We start from the raw sequence: 18,330 nt of genomic DNA, 5'->3' as shown, positions 1-18,330 counted from the left end.
CAAGACTGCCTGGAAACTCTGCTGCTACCCCCTGAGGTGTGGGAATGTGGTGGTCAACTAATGGTTGTTCTCATTAAGCTCTGCTTGAAAAAAGCTCACAGATTCTTTTTGGTAGAGTATCGAAACTCAACATCAAAGGTCAGCTACTCATTCTGTATCTTGGTACTAAAACAAATCTGGTAACAGTCAATTAGGCAGGTATGGCTGAGTACCAGCATGGGAGACTCCTTTTTAATACAGCTTCTAATTACACACAAACCAACAGAAGTTTAATATTTGGCACATTGTGGCCACACAATACAGGAGCTAAACATTTGCTCTTCTTGAGGCTATGAAGCATCTTCACCTCAGTGTGTTACAGCCACATAGTGGGTCTCACCTATGCCTGGTCTCTTGGGATTACCAAGCAGACAGATGCAGGATGGACTGGAAGATGGGGGGGGGGCGGGGAGAAGAGGCAGGCCCCAAACTCCTCACCTGACAAGTCCGCTTGCAGTGCTACTCACCCGAGTAATTGCAGAAGCTGAGGTCAGTTTCCTCCTAGTCTTCTTCACCTTCCTAAGGTCCTCCTCTTCATAAAACAAATCCTAGGGGGTGCGGGGGAGAAACCACTTCAGAACACAAAGAACACCCAGCCACAGAGTTATGAACAAGGTCCTCCAAAGCAGGACAAAATCTCATTCTTTGCCCATGAAATGTTAGAGATACTAGGCTTGGCATTTTGATCTGGCTTTGAATGACTGAACACAGCCAGACATGAAAATTCCAAGATGGCCAACACTGGCCAAAGCTACTTAGGAAGCCTATGTATCTTATTCTCAGCCATTCCTATTCATGATATTAACTGGTAACAGGTTTGTATCTTTTGTCTTTTAGTTAACCTCCTCAGATCTATGACACTTTGAGTCGGCCTTCAGTATTAGAAATGCCATGGTCTTGTCCTAAGGCACTTTTGGCTTGATGTAGTAACAGAAAAAGAAAGTGTAACAAGCTGTTCTTTATCAGTGGATCCATTAATCCCTCCTGCTGGGTTATGTTAAAGATTCAACTTTAACAAACAACAAGAGATGGTTCTTCTTTTGCTGAATGCTGCTTATATAACATTTGCTTATAATTTGAAGAATTCCTGGCTTCCAATATTGGTTGGTTAAATAAAGCATGGGGTATAGTTTGTATGGTCAACCAAACCATCAAGAGAAGGCAGACAGCATTATGATAAATTGGCTGAAAAATTAATCACTTTTGTTATCTATTAAGTGAATAAGGTTCAGGAATATATAATTTGATACTCATTGTTGGGAGTGCATTAAAGCCACGTTGATTTTTTTTTTATATTGCAAACAATGCCAAAGGAATCAAAATAACATATAATTTTGTATTCTTTGTATACTGCATAAGTGAAACTACTTTGTTAGAGATTTGTAGTGAATGATACAGCAGTGGTTAACTGCTTGTTGTTGCTGTTTTAATTATTTGTGTTATTATGCTAATCTGGTTTTTGTGTTCATGTGGTATTTGTATAATTTTGGTTGGAAGACTCACTTTCTTTTTTTAAGTGCCATACAGCCAACTCCCATGAACTCTTTTCTGCTACACTTTGTTCTTTCTAATCAGCTTACATCAGGATTTGGTGAGCAACTATTTTTAGAGGGCTCACCTGGCTCCTCCTCGGGTTTCCAACTCAGCTTTAATAAACAACTAGAAAAGGTTAAAATGAATCTAATGCAATAAGGGATATTGGAGAGGGAAGTAGTACACAGGAACTATGGTGTAATCATCTGTGAACAGGTGTCAGAGTTCCCAAGTTCCTTTAGGAGTCTGCTGAGCAATCCATTCTCAACATGCCCTCACAGAAGGGACTGACTAGGTGAAAAGAGAAGCTTACCTGTCCATGTAGGGGGTCATCACTCCCCTCCTGTTCAGAAGAGAAGCTCTCCTCTTCCTCCTCTGAATAGTTGTCAATGTCAGGAGAGCGATCTGGAGGATAGTTTGAGAGTTAAGAAATGCCAACTTGCCAAACTTGCAAATAAACTGAATATATTTTCATACGCAAATTGGAGTCAAGGCTGCCCCAGTGTGAAGGTTCAAGGGACAAAGGTCATGCAAATTCAGCAGAATGTAAAGCAAAAAGGCAGCTGGTTGTTGAGTGGCCAGCATGTTGTGCTCCATCAGAATATGTAACTTCCTCCCACTTTTCGTTGGTCGTCTTGTCTTACTGACTATACATGTCATGAAAATCAGTTCTAGGAGTCTCATGGTGGATTAGTAAAGTGTTTCCTGCATACAGCACAATAAAGTGGTAGAGTCCCAAGGTGTACCACTTCAGGGTGCAGGTGAGATATATCCCTTTTTAAAAATTCTTCTCATATAAAAAAAATCCAAGTACTTAAAAAGTTTATTTCAATATGTGCATGCTGCCTTTCTGTGCAAAGTCCTCCCAAGGCAGAAAGCATAAAACAAATAGAAAACTAACTAAACAGGGAGTGAGCTGGATGAATCTCTCTCTACCAGTTTTGTTTTTCCACTTGCAGGGAGGAGGGCACTGTTTGTTATCAACTCAGATAGCAGGTGAGAGAACGCCCCCCCTTTATGCTCTCCAAATTAAGCAAACAATCTACCCTTGTTACTTCAGGATCCTATCACCTCACTAGACTGCTTGTGCAGACTAGATTAGATCTTAATTTTTGAACTGTCAGGAATGCCAACAATTTTAACATTCACAGAGTCCCAGAAATACAACAAACACATTAGGTGAGCCAGTAATAAATAAAATCGCCCCATTAGTACTTGACAGCTATAGTTAGGAACTCCACAAACAAGCAGCTTCAACTCATGGTTTGCTTAGAGAAAATATGAATGATGAGTACTGGGCCACATGTAATACTAAGCCAGTTGCTCTAGCATTTGTTTTTCAGCTCTAGGCGGGGCAGAGCAAAATGGGGATAACTGAGGAGTTTGCACTAGCATGCTGCTTGTTGGCAGGAAGCCTTAGCTTGTTTCCTACTATGGCTTACTGTGTCCTTCAAATCAAGCCAATATGAGCCTTTTGAATCATAACTGAAGAACATGATATTTCTGTATCATATCAGGGAAATAAAGCAACCGGAGGGATCTGCATTTAAATATTCATCCAAAGGGTCAATCCAAGTCGGACCAGACAGCATAAGTAGCTATGAAAATCATTGCATCTGCATAGCCCCCATGGGTGACCTCAAACTTGATATTTCTCATTCACACTGACAGCTAATCATTCATTCTTGAGGATGGGGCTTACCAGCAAAACAGCACAATTCAAGATTCACAACTGTCCTCTCCAATCAGCCAAATGCTTCATCAAGCCTAATACACAGTCACCAACAGCAAACATTTCCCAGATATTTAGGGGAAGTAATTAAAGAGACTATAAACATAGGCTAGAGCCATTATTTAGGCAGACATTTCACAAATGAAATCTGCTTTTATGGTGAGCCTGACAAAAGCAGATCCCCCTCTCTTTTCAGTGTGTCCATGTGCCATTCAAGTGACTTCAGCTATCTGAATGAGTTTTACAATTTGAACTTGCTCGTCTGCTACATTCAGTAGGGATTAGGAAATGGAAGTATATTATGCTGGCCTTAGTGGGATACCATCTAACACACGGGCTTAAAGCAGGACTTTGAATCTGCTTGACTGCTGCCCCTTCAACTCAGACCTAAGTCACCAAAGTCTATCCCCAAGTCTGGCAGTAGGTGTTGCTTTTAACCAAGCTTGAATCCTGATTAGTGAACAGTATCTGAATGACAGGCTTTAAGTCTCACAAATGCAGACGAAAAGGACAATTGTGCCCAAATCCAACCCCATCAGCATCATTCTCACTGAAGATGGCCTATATGAAATAGAAAGAATACTGGGCTGGGTTTGCAGAGATCTGGGTTCAAATCCTTACTCAATCAAGTAGCCCACTGGGGAAACCTTGGGCCAATCACTCACTCACTCATTCTCTACTTAGCCTAACTCACAAATTGGTTGCAAGGGTAAATATCACAATACCGTATTGGCCCGAATATAAGCTGCACCCGAATATAAGCTGCACCTTTAAAATTGATGGGGGGGAGGGGGGAAAATGACACACACACCCCGGATATAAGCCGCTCTATTTCTTGCTGTTCCTGGCTGCATGCTGGGTGTGTGTGCATGCGCAGCATTGTCGGCAGCCTTTCCCCTTCCTCGCTGTCTCCCTTCCCAGCCTTGGGGGAGAGAGTGGGGTACTACGCGCAAGGCAGGCACGACTTCACCACGCTCCTGCCACGGTTTGCCCTGTGCTCCTGGCCGCATACCGTAAGGTCGCAAATGAAAGCCGCACTTCAACTTTTCATGTTCAGAATTTTGGGGGAAAGTGCGGCTTATATTCAGGCCAATCTGGTACCTCACCACCACCAAAGATACACAGGCATGCCACCCTCAAGAACAATACACAAATGTAATTTTTAAAAAGCTGTCCCCATCTATTATATCCATTTAACAGTGGATATTAGTTTACTGTATCTTGCGTCTTTCTCCACTATAAAGAGTCTAAGATCATTTTTAGATTAAAACTCTGACACTATGCAACTAAGTGAACCCATTTCCATTATTCTCAGATAAAGGCACTAATAACACTGGAGCCTAGTGTAATGACTTCATCTCAGTTCCCAGCTTTCCCTCGCATCCGGTCACTCACAACATTGCTGGTAATAAACCCAAATATTAGAATAAATCCAGCACAGAGTCTACATCTCCATCAGTTTCCTTAGCAACCAGATTTATTGCCTAGGCAGCCATCCAGGAGGGAGTAGCATAAAGCAGAAAAATCCAAGACAGAAGGCTAAATATAGCAGTGTTTGAAGGAATTAGGTTGGATTGTCAAAACAAGACACAGCAAGAGTGGACATTACTGTACTAGATCCAAAAAGCATTGGGATTGCTCTCCTGAAAAATTGCACACTTTAAGACTAACAACTGAGCACACCACAGGCTGCCAAGCACCAGCTGTAAGCCTGCTGCTACAAGCACTCCTTTGCTTTCACTGTGCCTCAAGCATCCATATTATTGGCACTAGGACAAAATCAACCACAGCAGGGAATCCAACACAAGATTTCCTCTGCTTTGTATGGATACATGTATGCACTGGAGAACATACGAAGTTGACTTATAACCAAGTCAGCCCAGTGCTGCTCACTCTGATTGGCAGCCCACTGACTGGCAGCAAATCACTAAGATCTCAGCCACAGGCTTTCCCTAGTCCTGCTACCAGATGTCTTTTCAACTGGTGGTGCCATAGATTCAATCTAAGATTTTCTGCATGCAAAGGCAGCCCTCAGCCACTGAGCTATGGCTTAGCCAATCAGCACAAGACAAGAGGGGAAAACCAACAGAGTAGAATGCAGCTTTGACTGGCATGGCAGCTATATAACTCTGCACATGGGCAGAATAAGCCAACTGTATTTTGGAAAGTCACAGATTTATAATTTCATTTGGGCCACATTTATCACTCCCAACCTAAAGTGGTTTAATAGGCATGGTCTCCCTCCCCAACACAAGGAACTGTGGGAATTTCAGCTCTTAGAGAATATTGTGAGTCCTCTCTGTAATAACAGATACTTTATGTGTCCCATCCCCTTCTCCTGCTCCACTACAAAAGACACCCTAAACATTTGGGTGCTGTGGAAACCAAAGGTGCATACTCAAAGATGCAGCATACAACAAATTTCTTGTGAAAAAATGATGAATCATATTTCAGTCCAAATACTGCAGATATGTTTTGGTTTGCTTCTGTTGAGAAAAGGTTGTTAAGATGGCCATGGAAAAATGGTTGCTCACTCTTGGTTCAATGCAAATATCCAAGGGAAGCAAAGCAATTGCACCAGGGAATCAGAAGCAGAAAGCAAGATACAGGGGTAGAAGTCTGGGCAGAGAACCTTCCTGCATCTAAGACCTGGAGTTTCCCATGGTGTTTTTATATTGTAAACTGCTCCATGATCCTCGGATGAAGGGTGGTATAGAAATTAAATTATACAGAATGGTAGTATACAAATTAAAAGTGAAAGAAATGAAATGAAACTTTGACAACTGTTTGAGGACTGTGTCCTGCATTAGTACATGTCAACTACTGGGACTGCTCAAAATCCAGAAATTAAGGTCTTACAAACATTCTTACCAGATAATTTTGATTTTAGTCCTTCATGGTCTATTGGTTGGCTGGACAGGGAATAGATTTTAATTTCAGCAACAGGGACAGAAACATCTTTCACGTTACTGTGGAGTCCCAGCACCAGGGCTCCTTCACTTGGATGCTGCATAACCTGGAGAAGAAAAACAGTACAATTTCAGGAATGCAGCCAGAAAGCTTAAATACAGAGCAAACAGCAATAGCAAAGTGGCTAGATGATCTGATTAGGTTTTCTGCAAATCGCAAAACTAAAACGCACAGCAGGCAATTATGTAAGTCAATCTACTAAAGAAAAGAGATTGTTACAGGAAGGAATGTGAAGCACACACCAATGTGAGCCTAAGACAAAAAGCTCAACCAACTGGGAAAGCTCATTCCTGTAAAGGGGGCTAAACATACAAAATAGTGATGATGGAAGGGAGAAGATAGGCAGTGCTATGGATGCAAATGTCTCCAACCTACATTTGGCACAGCATTGCTAGCGACTGAACTTAATTTGATGAAACCTTTTGCATTCCTACCCAAACACCATGAAACAAATTTACCTCTCTTTGCTTCTCCAAATATCTGTTTATAGTGCCACAACTTTTGTGGAGGGAAATATATAAGAATATAGGAAGCTGCCTTACACCAAGTCAGGCTACTTGGTCAGTTTAGCTCAGTACTGTCTACACTAATTAATAGTGATTTCAGACAGAAGTCCCTCCTAGCTCTACCCAGAGATGCTGAGGCTTGAACCTGGGACCTTCCTGCATGCAAAACCTCACTGTCCAAGCCTGCACTTCCCCAAATCAATTCTCACACTGTAGTGGTGGTGGGGAGGTGCTCACTTTTTAAGTCCCCTTCAAAAAATGTAGTGTGCTTTCCCAAGAAACATGATCCAACTAGGAGGTATAATCAACATCTATTATTTTTCTCAATAAAACCAGTTCTCTCAACTTCCCTTACCTCAGCCATGTTAATAAGGCCAACAGCTAGAGTTTTGTAGCCCAAAATGGTCCTGTTTTTGTACCGTTTCCTTCGCTGCAACATGATCTGCAGCTTGTTGGCATCTCGCTTCAGGAAGTGGGGATACTGCAAGAGGAACCCAAAGGAAATGGCATGTAAATAAGTTGCAGACCAAACTTGTACAGCAGTTAAGTCCCGATAGAAGGAGATCAGGCTGAGTGTAATGTTTTCTTGAACCAACTTTAGTACAAGAATTGTAAGTCTTCAGGTTATAGATCGCTCAATACTAATCTGTAGCTATTAACAGCATATCTTTTTTAAAAAAAAAATTATTAGGAATTTAAACAAAACATACTATCTTAAATCATATCATCCTTAATCCTCCCCCCATTTTTCCCCTCCCCCTCCCATAAAACAACCCACCCTCCCCGCCCTCCCAACTTCCCTCAGTTCCAATCTCTGGTTTCTCTATAAATGCTATTATATTGACAGCATATCAAGATGGTCAAGACAGTAAGCTTCAAAGCAGTACTATCAGCCAGCTGGCCCCACGTAACTTTCCCAAAACTCATAATCTTTATTAGCTAAAATACTCTCCAGATGATTAGGAAACCGTTTCAAATGGCCCAATCAATATATTCCATTCAATTCATGCCTTCAAAAGGATTTTAAAGTGTGAGGAAATGTCCCATTGTATACAGTGGTACCCCGCAAGACGAATGCCTCCAAGACGAAAAACTCGCTAGACGAAAGGGTTTTTCGGTTTTGCGTTGCTTCGCTAGACGGATTTCCCTATGGGCTTGCTTCGCAGGACGAAAACGTCTTGCGCTTTTTTTTAAAAGCCGCTTGAAGAGGCGCAGTTGCGACGGACCGTGCTTCGCAAGACGAAAAACATCGCAAGACGAAAAGACTCGCGGAACGAATTATTTTCGTCTTGCAAGGCACCACTGTAGTTGCCTGCCATTTCTTAGAGTCAGGAATGATGTTCCAAAAATGGTTGCCACTTCAATATAAAGGACATGGTCTAAAAATGGATCCAACAACTGTGCAAGTCAAAAGCTTACTTCCCCATGCAAGACAGCTGGTTCAGGAAGAGGTAATGTCTGAACTATTCTGGAAGAAAACTCGTTAAAACAAATTGCACATCACCATCCCCCAAACACCCAGATTCATCACCTCCTGGCTTTGTGATTGCACTGGATTTTACTAGCAAGGAGAAGAGGATAACATATAAATCCTCTCTGTCCCATCTTAGATAAACACTTCAGATGCTTCAAGAATGTAATTCACCCCGTAAACAGCAGTGAAGCTGAACAGTTTAATACAGATTGCATACATTTTACAGTTCTCTACAGGTCCAATGCTTTTTAACACCATGTGCTGAGAAATGGCTATTTATGTAGCATGAAAGGGAGAAAAAGAAGTTGAGCATTTTCCCTGAAGAAAAGGAGCACAGAAGAGAAATCCAGTGGAAAGCTATCTTTGACACATTGCATAAGCCTCACATTCTCAATCTGAAAAGCTATCATGCTAGGCACACAGCAGTAAGAGTGTGACATTGTGTGTGGGTGTAACGAGATTTGAAATTTCACAGCAATCTCTCTTCAAATATCCCCAAACCACTGAAAAGTTATTAAGCTTCTTGTTTAGAAAATCTGAAGCACACTAACACTATGCTACTTCCAAAGGAGTAGCCATGTTAAACCTATTACATTAAAAACAACAGAAGTTTTGTGGCACCTTAAAGACTAAGGATTAGATGATAAGGTATGTTTTAAAAAGTTTTTTTTAATAAAGATTTTCTTGGTTCACAAACGTACATGCCTTCTCGCTTTTTTCAGGTTGTACAATCTTTCTAACAAATCACTTACATTTCTTGTGAGATATTTGTGTTGAGTACAGTATTAGAGAAAGATCCTAAGGTATGTTGATGAAGTTTATGGAGAAAGGGTCTTCTATCCCTTCCTTCCCCCAGCATCCCTCCCCTCTATGCACCCCCATTAATTTAGTTAGACTGTATTTACCTGCAAGGAGAAAGTCAACTGAAGCTCCGTTTCCACAAGTCCACTGACAGGTAAGACAATCTCGTTGGACCTCAGAATCCTTTTTGAACCCTGCAACTCACACAGAACAAGAGGCGTGCATCATTGTTTTCAGTCTTCAACATGGGGATACTTGAGCCCCAAACAACATACTGAAGAAACTGGCACAAGAACACTAATACAGTATGTACTAATTTTTTAATCAATCCAGGGAATTGGTCTATTTTCAGAGCCATTTTCAGGCATTCCTCAGGGTGGGTGCTACTACCAAAGAAGCCCTCTGCTTGGATCTCTGTAACTGCACTTCTTGCAGTGAGGGACCCGCCAGAAGGCCCTCCGAGCTAGATCTCAGTGTCTGAGCTGAATGATGGGGGTGGAGACGCTCCTTCGGGTATATAGGGCTAGGATGCTAGGCTAGGCACAGTAGGTTAAATTTGAACATGAAGTTCCACATAATGAATTAGCGAGTCCAATGCTCCAAGCCAGACATTTTGCCCATTCCACAGGAAAATGGAAAAGCTTAACACTACCACCACCCCAACCCCAAGAACAGGAGAAAGGGAACTGGGTCTCTCCAGAGCTATACACAATTGGCAAGCCTTGCAATTGCTATGGCCAATATACAGTTTGAAAAATTCCTTGCTCCCTTATTACACGTACCTGCAGTTTCACTGCAATCACCACAGAATTTAGATCTTTGTCCATCTCTTTCAGCATGATTAACTTTTTCAAGGTCAAGCTGAACAATCTGTCAAGTAAAATGAAATAAAAAACATAGATTATAGGTCAGGAACTCCTGAAACAAAAACTTTTACATAAATACACTTGCCCATTGTGAAAGGACACAAGGTTTACCCTTTCTTGAACTATAAAGCAGCTGGAACAGTCTCTCCTCTCCACTTCCAGCTCCCCAAACAAGGCTGTTGAAATCAGTATTTTACTGTATATTTCTACTAAGAAAATGATCAAGAACAGCACACTCTTCCAGCCTTCCGGAACACAAGGCAGCTTAGGAGACAGGGCAATGCTACCAACTTTGTCCTTTACGTACCATGAATTCTCCATGTGTAGGCAATCTGAATCCATTTGGCTCAGATTGAAACTTGAGTGAGATAGACTGTTAGCTTCAAGTATGCCAAGAGGCACAGAAAACAGATTTCCAAGTGGCACTTGCCAGGAGGATGAGTCCTTTTCATTTCATTTTTTCAACACATACATGCACATCTCTTTCTATGTGTACTAGAAAGCTTTCCATTTTGTCAAGATTATAAAGTTAATATAATAATGTAAGCAGAAGCTAAGAATTCATGCTGGAAATGTTATATAAAGGATAATCTCTTGTTGCACTATTGACATTTCTACAATAATAAGCCTTTTATCTGTTTAGAACTTTCTCGCTTGCTTAACCCTAGAGGTTCTGAAATGGTAATACTAGGTTTAAAATATGGTACAACATTTTGTTTGGATGTTTTATGCATAAAGTATTAATAATTAATCAAGTTATTTGCGTGTGGCTACTTCAGGACATAGATGACTACAGGGAAAGTGGAGGTCAAATCTGAGAGTCTAAAATGCAACCTCACACAACACAGAAGGAGAGAACTCACGTGAACAGGAAGGAAACTGGGTTCTGAACTTGAACACAAATGTCATCACAACATTTCAAAACTTCATGAGATTTAATTGCTCACCAGCAGGAAGCTTGTTTTCACAGGTTTATTTCCTGGATAAATTCATGTTTAAGTCATTTGGATATTATGCAAAGGAACTTTATTTATTCAATTTCTATTCTGACCTTCCTCCTAAGGGAACCCAGAATCTCTGACCTCGAGACTAGAAGGGAAGTTTCCCATGCCTGGATGCTAAAGTTATGGTTGCTCTTGTTTTCATTATTTTAATGCAGTCATTACTAAATCTGCAGGCATATACTCTCTCCTGGCGTTTTGAATTTGCCCCATTCTTCCTTGTCAACAAGCAGTCCTTGTCAACAATACTGACAATGGTGTAGCAGAGTTTTCAGAACATAAAAACAAGTCTGTGGAAAAGATGCTATTATCAGGAATAGCTGTACAAATTTTGGTTGGAAATAGGTTTTAATTCCTCCAGCTGCCAACCTAATTCTTCCTGGGTCCTGAACTCTTGATACTGTCTTGGGATTGAATTGTCTTGACAAATCCTGGCTTTGAAAAACCTGGATCCTTGAAATATAGTCTGAGTGGAAGCATATTTTCCTCATCGATGGACCACCACTGGAGCCAACAGATCAACACCTTCACCTTTGCAAAACTACCCTTTGGAACCTCAACACCACAGCACAGGTTTTTGCAGCCCTTTCTATTACTCTGCCCATTCACTGCCTGAGACAAAGTTCACAGTTCCCACTGGTATTGAATGGTCTTCCTTCAATGTTACATAGCTCAAGTCAATTCTTCCACACTTCTGGGGTGGGCTCATTGTGACCAAGGTTAAAAACTTATAGTCCAACATAAAAGCCCAGACATTTTTGCAGGATGTGCAAAGAAAGAATGCAGCTATGACAGAAAATTCAAATATGTCTAGCTCAAATTGGTAAGATCCAGACAAGTGCCAGCAGGATTTGAACACAGGGCGGAAACTCAGTACAGGGTGGCTCCAACTCCACCCAGAAATTACTACTGTACTTTGGTCCCCAAAGCTTTCATCTAAATTAAGAGCAAGGTCAAGTGTAGGTTAGCCGACAACTAGCCTTTCCCTTGAGAAGATGCAGTTAATTACTGTAAGGCATCTTTTAGGAATGTACACTTTAATCTACTGATTAATCAACTGAAGCATTGATATCCAATTAATGATATCCATTTATCAGTGGTAATGAGAGCAAAGCAGAAATTCAGGGCTACAAGATTCATGCAGGCCACACAGATGTGCCGTCTTTCTCCTCCCTACATCCAATTTTATGCAAAAGGGAACTAAAGTATGACTTCTTTCCAGTCTGTATCCAAAGTGAATTCAACTTTCAAGTGATGTTTCTATGGCTTCTCTTCTAAAAATAAGACCAGATAGCTAAAATCCATATTCATCTTAAAACCTCAAGTCTCCCATCACATTGAAGGGCCTTTAATTTGCTTATTTGTTGAGTCAATATTAACAGTGTTATTTTCTTTTAGCAGGACATGCAATATATTCTGTTGTTAATCTATAAATAAGTTCTCACACTTAAAGGAGACACAGTTTCTTTCAGAATCCCCAACAGGTATTTTTCATTAAGGTTTTTTGATGTGTTTAAAATTAATAAAATTAGTTTAAAAGCCAAAGGGCTACAGAATAGTGTCTGTTACTCAACAGCAAAAGCTAACAAAAACAGAACTGAGTGGGAAGTGCTGCAAGTGACTGAGTTTCAAACTATCCTGTTTTACTTTTAGCATTTTTAATTCCACCATTTTATAAACAATATATTCAAAGTAGTATACAATGGAACCTTGGTTCTTGAACGCCTTGATACTCGAACATTCCAGCTCCCGAATGCCGAAAACCCAGAAGTAAGTGTTCCAGTTTTCAAACACTTTTTGGAAGCCGAACATCTGATGCGACTGTCAGCTATTGTTTCTAGGGCGCCTGCACCAATTGTTTCTAGGGCGCCTGCACCTTGGTTTCCGAACATTTTAGAAGTCGAATGGACTTCCGGAACGGATTATGTTCGAAAACCAAGGTACCACTGTGTAAGAATAACATAATGTATCAAAAATCAATTTTAAAACCATCACAGAAAACAAATCAGTCTGCAACAGACAGTAGCAGTAAAACCTCTGCATTAAAACAGTATAGCAGATAATGCCTGCCAGAAAACATATTAATCATTTTTTAAAGGTTAGAGGCAATGAGGCCAGACAGGACATTCCACTGTCTCTGTGCCACCAAAGAATAGGCCATTCTCTCATATTTACCCACCGTTCTTCCACTGACAAGGAGAACGCACAGCAAAATCTCACTAGATCTCAAGGGTTAGGTAGATTCATATAGATGGAGGTGACTTTTGATGGTCCATTAGGACTTGGAAAGCTTAACACTTTATACACTGACTAACACATTCTTCCTTTAGGAAAGAGGTTTTTGGATAGATGGCAAGTTGACAATAGCTAGCTTAAGCCTAGGTCTAATGTGTGGACCACAGGAAGGCCGTGAGGAGAAAGGGAATTTTTTGTTGTTGTTAAGGGTTCTTTTATCCATCTTTGTCAGTGAAGAGGAAAAGGGGTGGGTAGGCTGAAAAGGAAAAGTTTTCTGACTGCACCATTTATGTACCAAAATCATACCTAAGCAGCAGCAAATTCTAAAGGGCAGACAGGGAAAGAGACTGATGAACACCAAGAAGCAGGGAGGCATGGAGCTGCATAGTGAGATTGAACTGCAGAACAGATGCTTTGCTAACCTACATCAAACATAAGTCAGAAGCTGACTGCAGGAGCGGAACACTGCCCTCACTGCCCATTGTAGCTTGTCAAGCTGTGGATTGTGTACCACAAGACTCAGGATTATGTTTTCAGATCAACCACAATTATCTACATATGCATTTCCTGCATATACATTTTCTAAGGTATTTGTGCCTCATGTGTGATTATTGTTTTATTTCTAATTTTATTGTTTTATCTTTTTTGAAAACCACTTAGAGGTTTTCTCACAATCAAGAGGTGTATAAATTTTAGGAAGCAGGCCTTCTCTGGAGTGGCCTATAGCCTACAGAATTATCTGTCCTTTGTAGAGTAAGAGCCACCAAGCTACTTCCTGGGTTATATTTTGCTGTCAGAAATGTTTGTTTAATTTGTTTTCCACTCAGACAACAAAGTTAATGCAATTTTCTTGTTTTTACTATGTTATTTGGAATGCTATTGTTTGTATTAAAAAAATGTTGATTGCTGCTTTTGCTGTGATATCTGGGTTTTATTTTCAAAGTTGTTGTGTTTGACACAAAAGGAACTCATAAAATGTCATATAAGTGAAAGTACCAACACCACCACAGGTTGATATAATAGACGAAGATTGGGATCCACCCACCGCACCCCGCCCAGCACTTTAGAAACTGAGAGGCATCTCAAAATAGTTTGCTACATGGCTCTTGAGCTGGAGATGTGTGCGCACACATGCACACACACACAGCTTTAATCTGTGTCAATTGGACTGGGCGTGTCCCAAGTAGCTTTTTGGATCCTTGCCAAATCACTCAAAGAAACCACAAGGTAGTTCTGTGAAAGTTAAAGGCTTTTATTCAGAATCACATAAATACTCAACCTGTAGTTCACAAAAATACTCAGCCTGACATCCTGAAGCAACTCTATATATGAATCTTTTATTGTAACCCAGCCTGAGTGTTTCTGTTGAAGAGCGGTATAAAGTGGTACCTCGGGTTACATATGCTTCAGGTTACATACGCTTCAGGTTACACACTCCGCTAACCCAGAAATAGTGCTTCCGGTTAAGAACTTTGCTTCAGGATAAGAACAGAAATCGGGCTCCGGTGGCGCGGCAGCAGCAAGAGGCCCCATTAGCTAAAGTGGTGCTTCAGGTTAAGAACAGTTTCAGGTTAAGAACGGACCTCCGGAACGAATTAAGTACTTAACCTGAGGTACTACTGTAATGTTTATTAAATAAAAAACAGGGTAAGAAACCTAATATTGGAAGGTTGGGGAATGCAACCCCCAGTTATTCAAAATCAAGAAAAGAGCATTAGAAACACCTGATCTGATTGAATTGCTTAAGGGAAAGATGTCTTAACATCCACCTTTGTTATCCAATCTAATAATATTGGAACAATGCTTTTCTATCACTTTGAGGGCATTTTCAATAAGAGAACACCACAGACTTACTTAACAGATGGGAAAACAGGACCATTCTGAGACATTGGGCTTACAGCTGTCCCAGCAGTCATAATTCCCTAAGGGCTGATCTTAAATATAACTTGATTTAATATAGAAAATGAATGCCTCTCTACTTGGAGCACAGCTTCCTCCGGTGTTCTTCAAACTTGGGGCTTCCGATATTGTTGGACTGCAACTCCCATCAGCCCCATGCAGTCTAGCCAATGGTCATGGATGATAGGAGTTGTAGTCTAACCACATCTGGGGACCCAAGATTGAAAAACATTGCAGGTGGTGCCCTAATTGACTTAGTACATGCTACAGATTCCCAAAATCATGTTTTCTCAGGTCCTGGGTCCAGGACGACACAACACGCCAAACCATGACAACCTTCCAAACATAAACATAAAGCCATAGTTAAGAGCTGTTTATCTGCTTTCATTTTTTACCAGGTCTGCTCTCCTGATTCTGTGGTGCAATTGCATCCATGGGAACAGCAAAAAGATACTAACTATAGTTTCTCCATTCAAACATCACGCCAAACCATGCGTAACCCTCCTTAACCATGGTTTGTTGTGGCATCCAAAATTGAGCCAGCATGAGTCTCATCAGTCAAAACCCCCCACAAACCTTGTTCTTACTGCAGTTACTATATTTCTTTTTATTGGATTGAAAGAGGGGTTTTCTGCAAAAACTTAGAACCCCTGTTCTAGAGCAAGCTGAGCATTGGACCCAGGCTTCATTCATATCGAAATCTAGTAGGCCAATATATCTGGCTCTCTCAAGAGGACCTTCTCTGTGCCAGTTACTGGTTGATCAAAAAGAGCAAAATCCAGACCTTTATCAATCAAACTCTTTGCTCACAAGGCTACGTTTATCCTTTCTTCCATTAAAAATGGAACGTAGAGCTTTTGGGGGCGGGGCGGGGGGAATTAACCAATGCTCTCTTCACACTTCATTAAACCTCAGGCTTGAGAGAACAGCCATTCTGGCAATTTTTACATTTTAAAACGGAAACTGGCTAAGTGGATTTTGAAGGGCTGGCATTCAGCCATCTATGTTTAAGGGCAAGTGAAAGTTAAATATAAAAGAAAGAAGGACTTGGGAAACAGCAGCACTTAAAAACAACACCATGCTAAATGCTAAAAAGAATAACCCACAGGCAGTGTCTGGGACAAAGATTTCATAGGGCAAATATCCCGACAAAGTGCATCCTCATCACATGCAGCACACAGGCAAATTTGCATTAAGCACTGGCTGAGAGGGACTTTGTACTAGTAGGCTATGTGTGAAGTGGTGGCTGACTGCCCAAGTCTACTATCTTGTATACATAAAGGCTTTGGGGAGATTTAAAAACGCTTTCCCCCTCCCAGTCAGTTCAAAATTAATCACTTATGATGGCTCCCCCACTTGCAGCTCAAACCTCATGTTTTGTCTCTTGTGTTTTCCCTGCATAGGCCACACAGCCTTAGGAAAATGTAGCTAAAGTTGTTAGATCATAGTACAGGCTTGCAAATGTTGTTCACCTGGTTCCCTGTGGTAAGTAAGAACTGCCTTCATGCATTCAGGCAGAGAATCTTTAAAGTGACTTAGGATGTTTTAGGCCACAAAATGGCTAGCACATGTGCAGGCAGGTAGGCTAGTCCACTTTTTAAAAAAGACGTCCACTGCAACACTCATATGCTAGCAATGAATTCGAACTGCAACAAATTTGTTCAAAGGTGCACAAACATTTACAGAGGCAGGTAGTTAACATTATATTATAATCTGAAGGGAGGACCATCCTCAACCTAACCAGAGCTAACATTCTGTCTTGTGACCTGCTTTTTAAAAAAATCAGAGAAGACAAACTATGCGCAAATTGTTGCCTGTCCTGGGTGGTCTTCACTGAGCCTCTTTAAACAATGTTATATGGTTGCCTGTTATGGATTATTCTTGTTTATCCATTTACTTCATCTTACTCCCAACCAGATTCATTATTCACTTCAATCTGACAACTGTAGCCACAGATGGTAACACATATCTCTTGTAGTAGGTGGAGAAAATTCATTACCTGTATACATACTTCACATGTAGTGGCTTAAGCAGCAGAGAAAGATTAAAGTCAAGTGCTTGTCTTCTATTTGCCAGCAAATGTTTAAGTAAATTTGTCATTGTCCAAGTTGGATGTTACGACTCCCAGATGTAGCAATTTGTGTTTGTATGTTGGCATATCCGTTGGTCATCTACTTCAGATCTAAAGTGGACAGACTTGCTTATAGTACACTATATTAGGGTTGCCATATTTCAAAAAGTTGTTGAGCCTTTTTCAGTTTTGTATACTTGCGGCTGCAGTATTCTGAATATGTCCGGGAAATTCCGAATGTATGGCAACCCTAACTATATATCTTCTGCTCTGGCTCCAGGATAGTAATAGCATAACAATGTCCCCCAGCTGGGAATCCTCATTTAAATGTACAAGTGCATGTTTTACTCCAGTCAAAAATCAGTAGTTTTGTCAATAAGATGTGACAACAATGCATTCGTTGCCATTTTTTTTTACCACCCTACTCCACATTTTGCATAGAAATATGAAGCTGCATTGTACAATCAGAACATGAAACCATCTAGCCCATGGATTGGGAACAGCTTGCCAGCAGGTTTAATTAGGTCAGGATGTGCCCCCCTGGGCTCATGACACCATTTCCCCCAAAACACACTCATATGTGATGTCAGGGGCAGGGCAGGTAAAGACATGGCTTGAGCAACTGGGTTCGTAAACTGAGTGCCCAAGTGTTGATCTGCAAGTGGTACTTTCTGCTAACAAGCCCCAAAGGAAAACTCCCTAGTGCAACTGAGGAAGCACAGCACTTTGCAACTGCTGACCATCATGGCATAGGGTTTTCCAAGGGCTCACAATCAGCTGATCACAAACACCTGCAACTAACACCATGTGCTTTTATCCACATCAGTTTTTATTTCAAACCATGCAGGAAAGGAAAACTTTCCTACTTGTCAAAGTTTGCCTGTTGCTGGGGGTAGAGTGAAGGAAATAAGGATTTAACCCACCACTGGCCAGATCCAGTTCCCCACCCCACTTTAAGATCATACATTTGTGAGTAACACGCTAAAAAATAAACAATGTATATATCTGAATACTTATCAGGAATAACAGGAAAAACAAAAACAGTAATTCTACTACCTTGAGGAAGCACAACCAGATTTTTCCAAATACATCAACTTAATTCTGCCTATACATGGTCTTGTCATTTACCACACATCAACAACTGTTCCATTTTTGCACAACTAGCATTTAAAAGCTGGTTCTACCCACATTGTAGATTATGAT

The 18,330-nt window shown here is 40.9% G+C and overlaps 1 protein-coding gene across 3 annotated transcripts in view; it reads right to left on the bottom strand.

Moving 5' to 3' along the window:
• Nucleotides 1-18,330, bottom strand: part of PACS1 (phosphofurin acidic cluster sorting protein 1) — a 70,723-nt gene that overhangs the window by 30,398 nt on the left and 21,995 nt on the right. For all 3 annotated transcript variants that reach the window (XM_083477515.1, XM_083477513.1, XM_083477514.1), the window contains exons 2-7: nucleotides 9,838-9,925; nucleotides 9,160-9,249; nucleotides 7,136-7,261; nucleotides 6,176-6,320; nucleotides 1,886-1,977; nucleotides 507-587 (exon numbers count right to left, since the gene is read on the bottom strand). In XM_083477515.1, coding sequence (XP_083333641.1) covers nucleotides 507-587; nucleotides 1,886-1,977; nucleotides 6,176-6,320; nucleotides 7,136-7,261; nucleotides 9,160-9,249; nucleotides 9,838-9,925 — 622 coding nt within the window. The remainder of the gene's footprint in view (nucleotides 1-506; nucleotides 588-1,885; nucleotides 1,978-6,175; nucleotides 6,321-7,135; nucleotides 7,262-9,159; nucleotides 9,250-9,837; nucleotides 9,926-18,330) is intronic.

This window comes from Podarcis liolepis, assembly GCF_965112155.1.
Source record: "Podarcis liolepis genome assembly, chromosome: 15".
Classification (NCBI taxonomy): Eukaryota; Metazoa; Chordata; class Lepidosauria; order Squamata; family Lacertidae; genus Podarcis; species Podarcis liolepis.
Note: the sequence above shows the minus strand (reverse complement) of the source record. Positions and strands in the feature narration are given on the sequence as shown.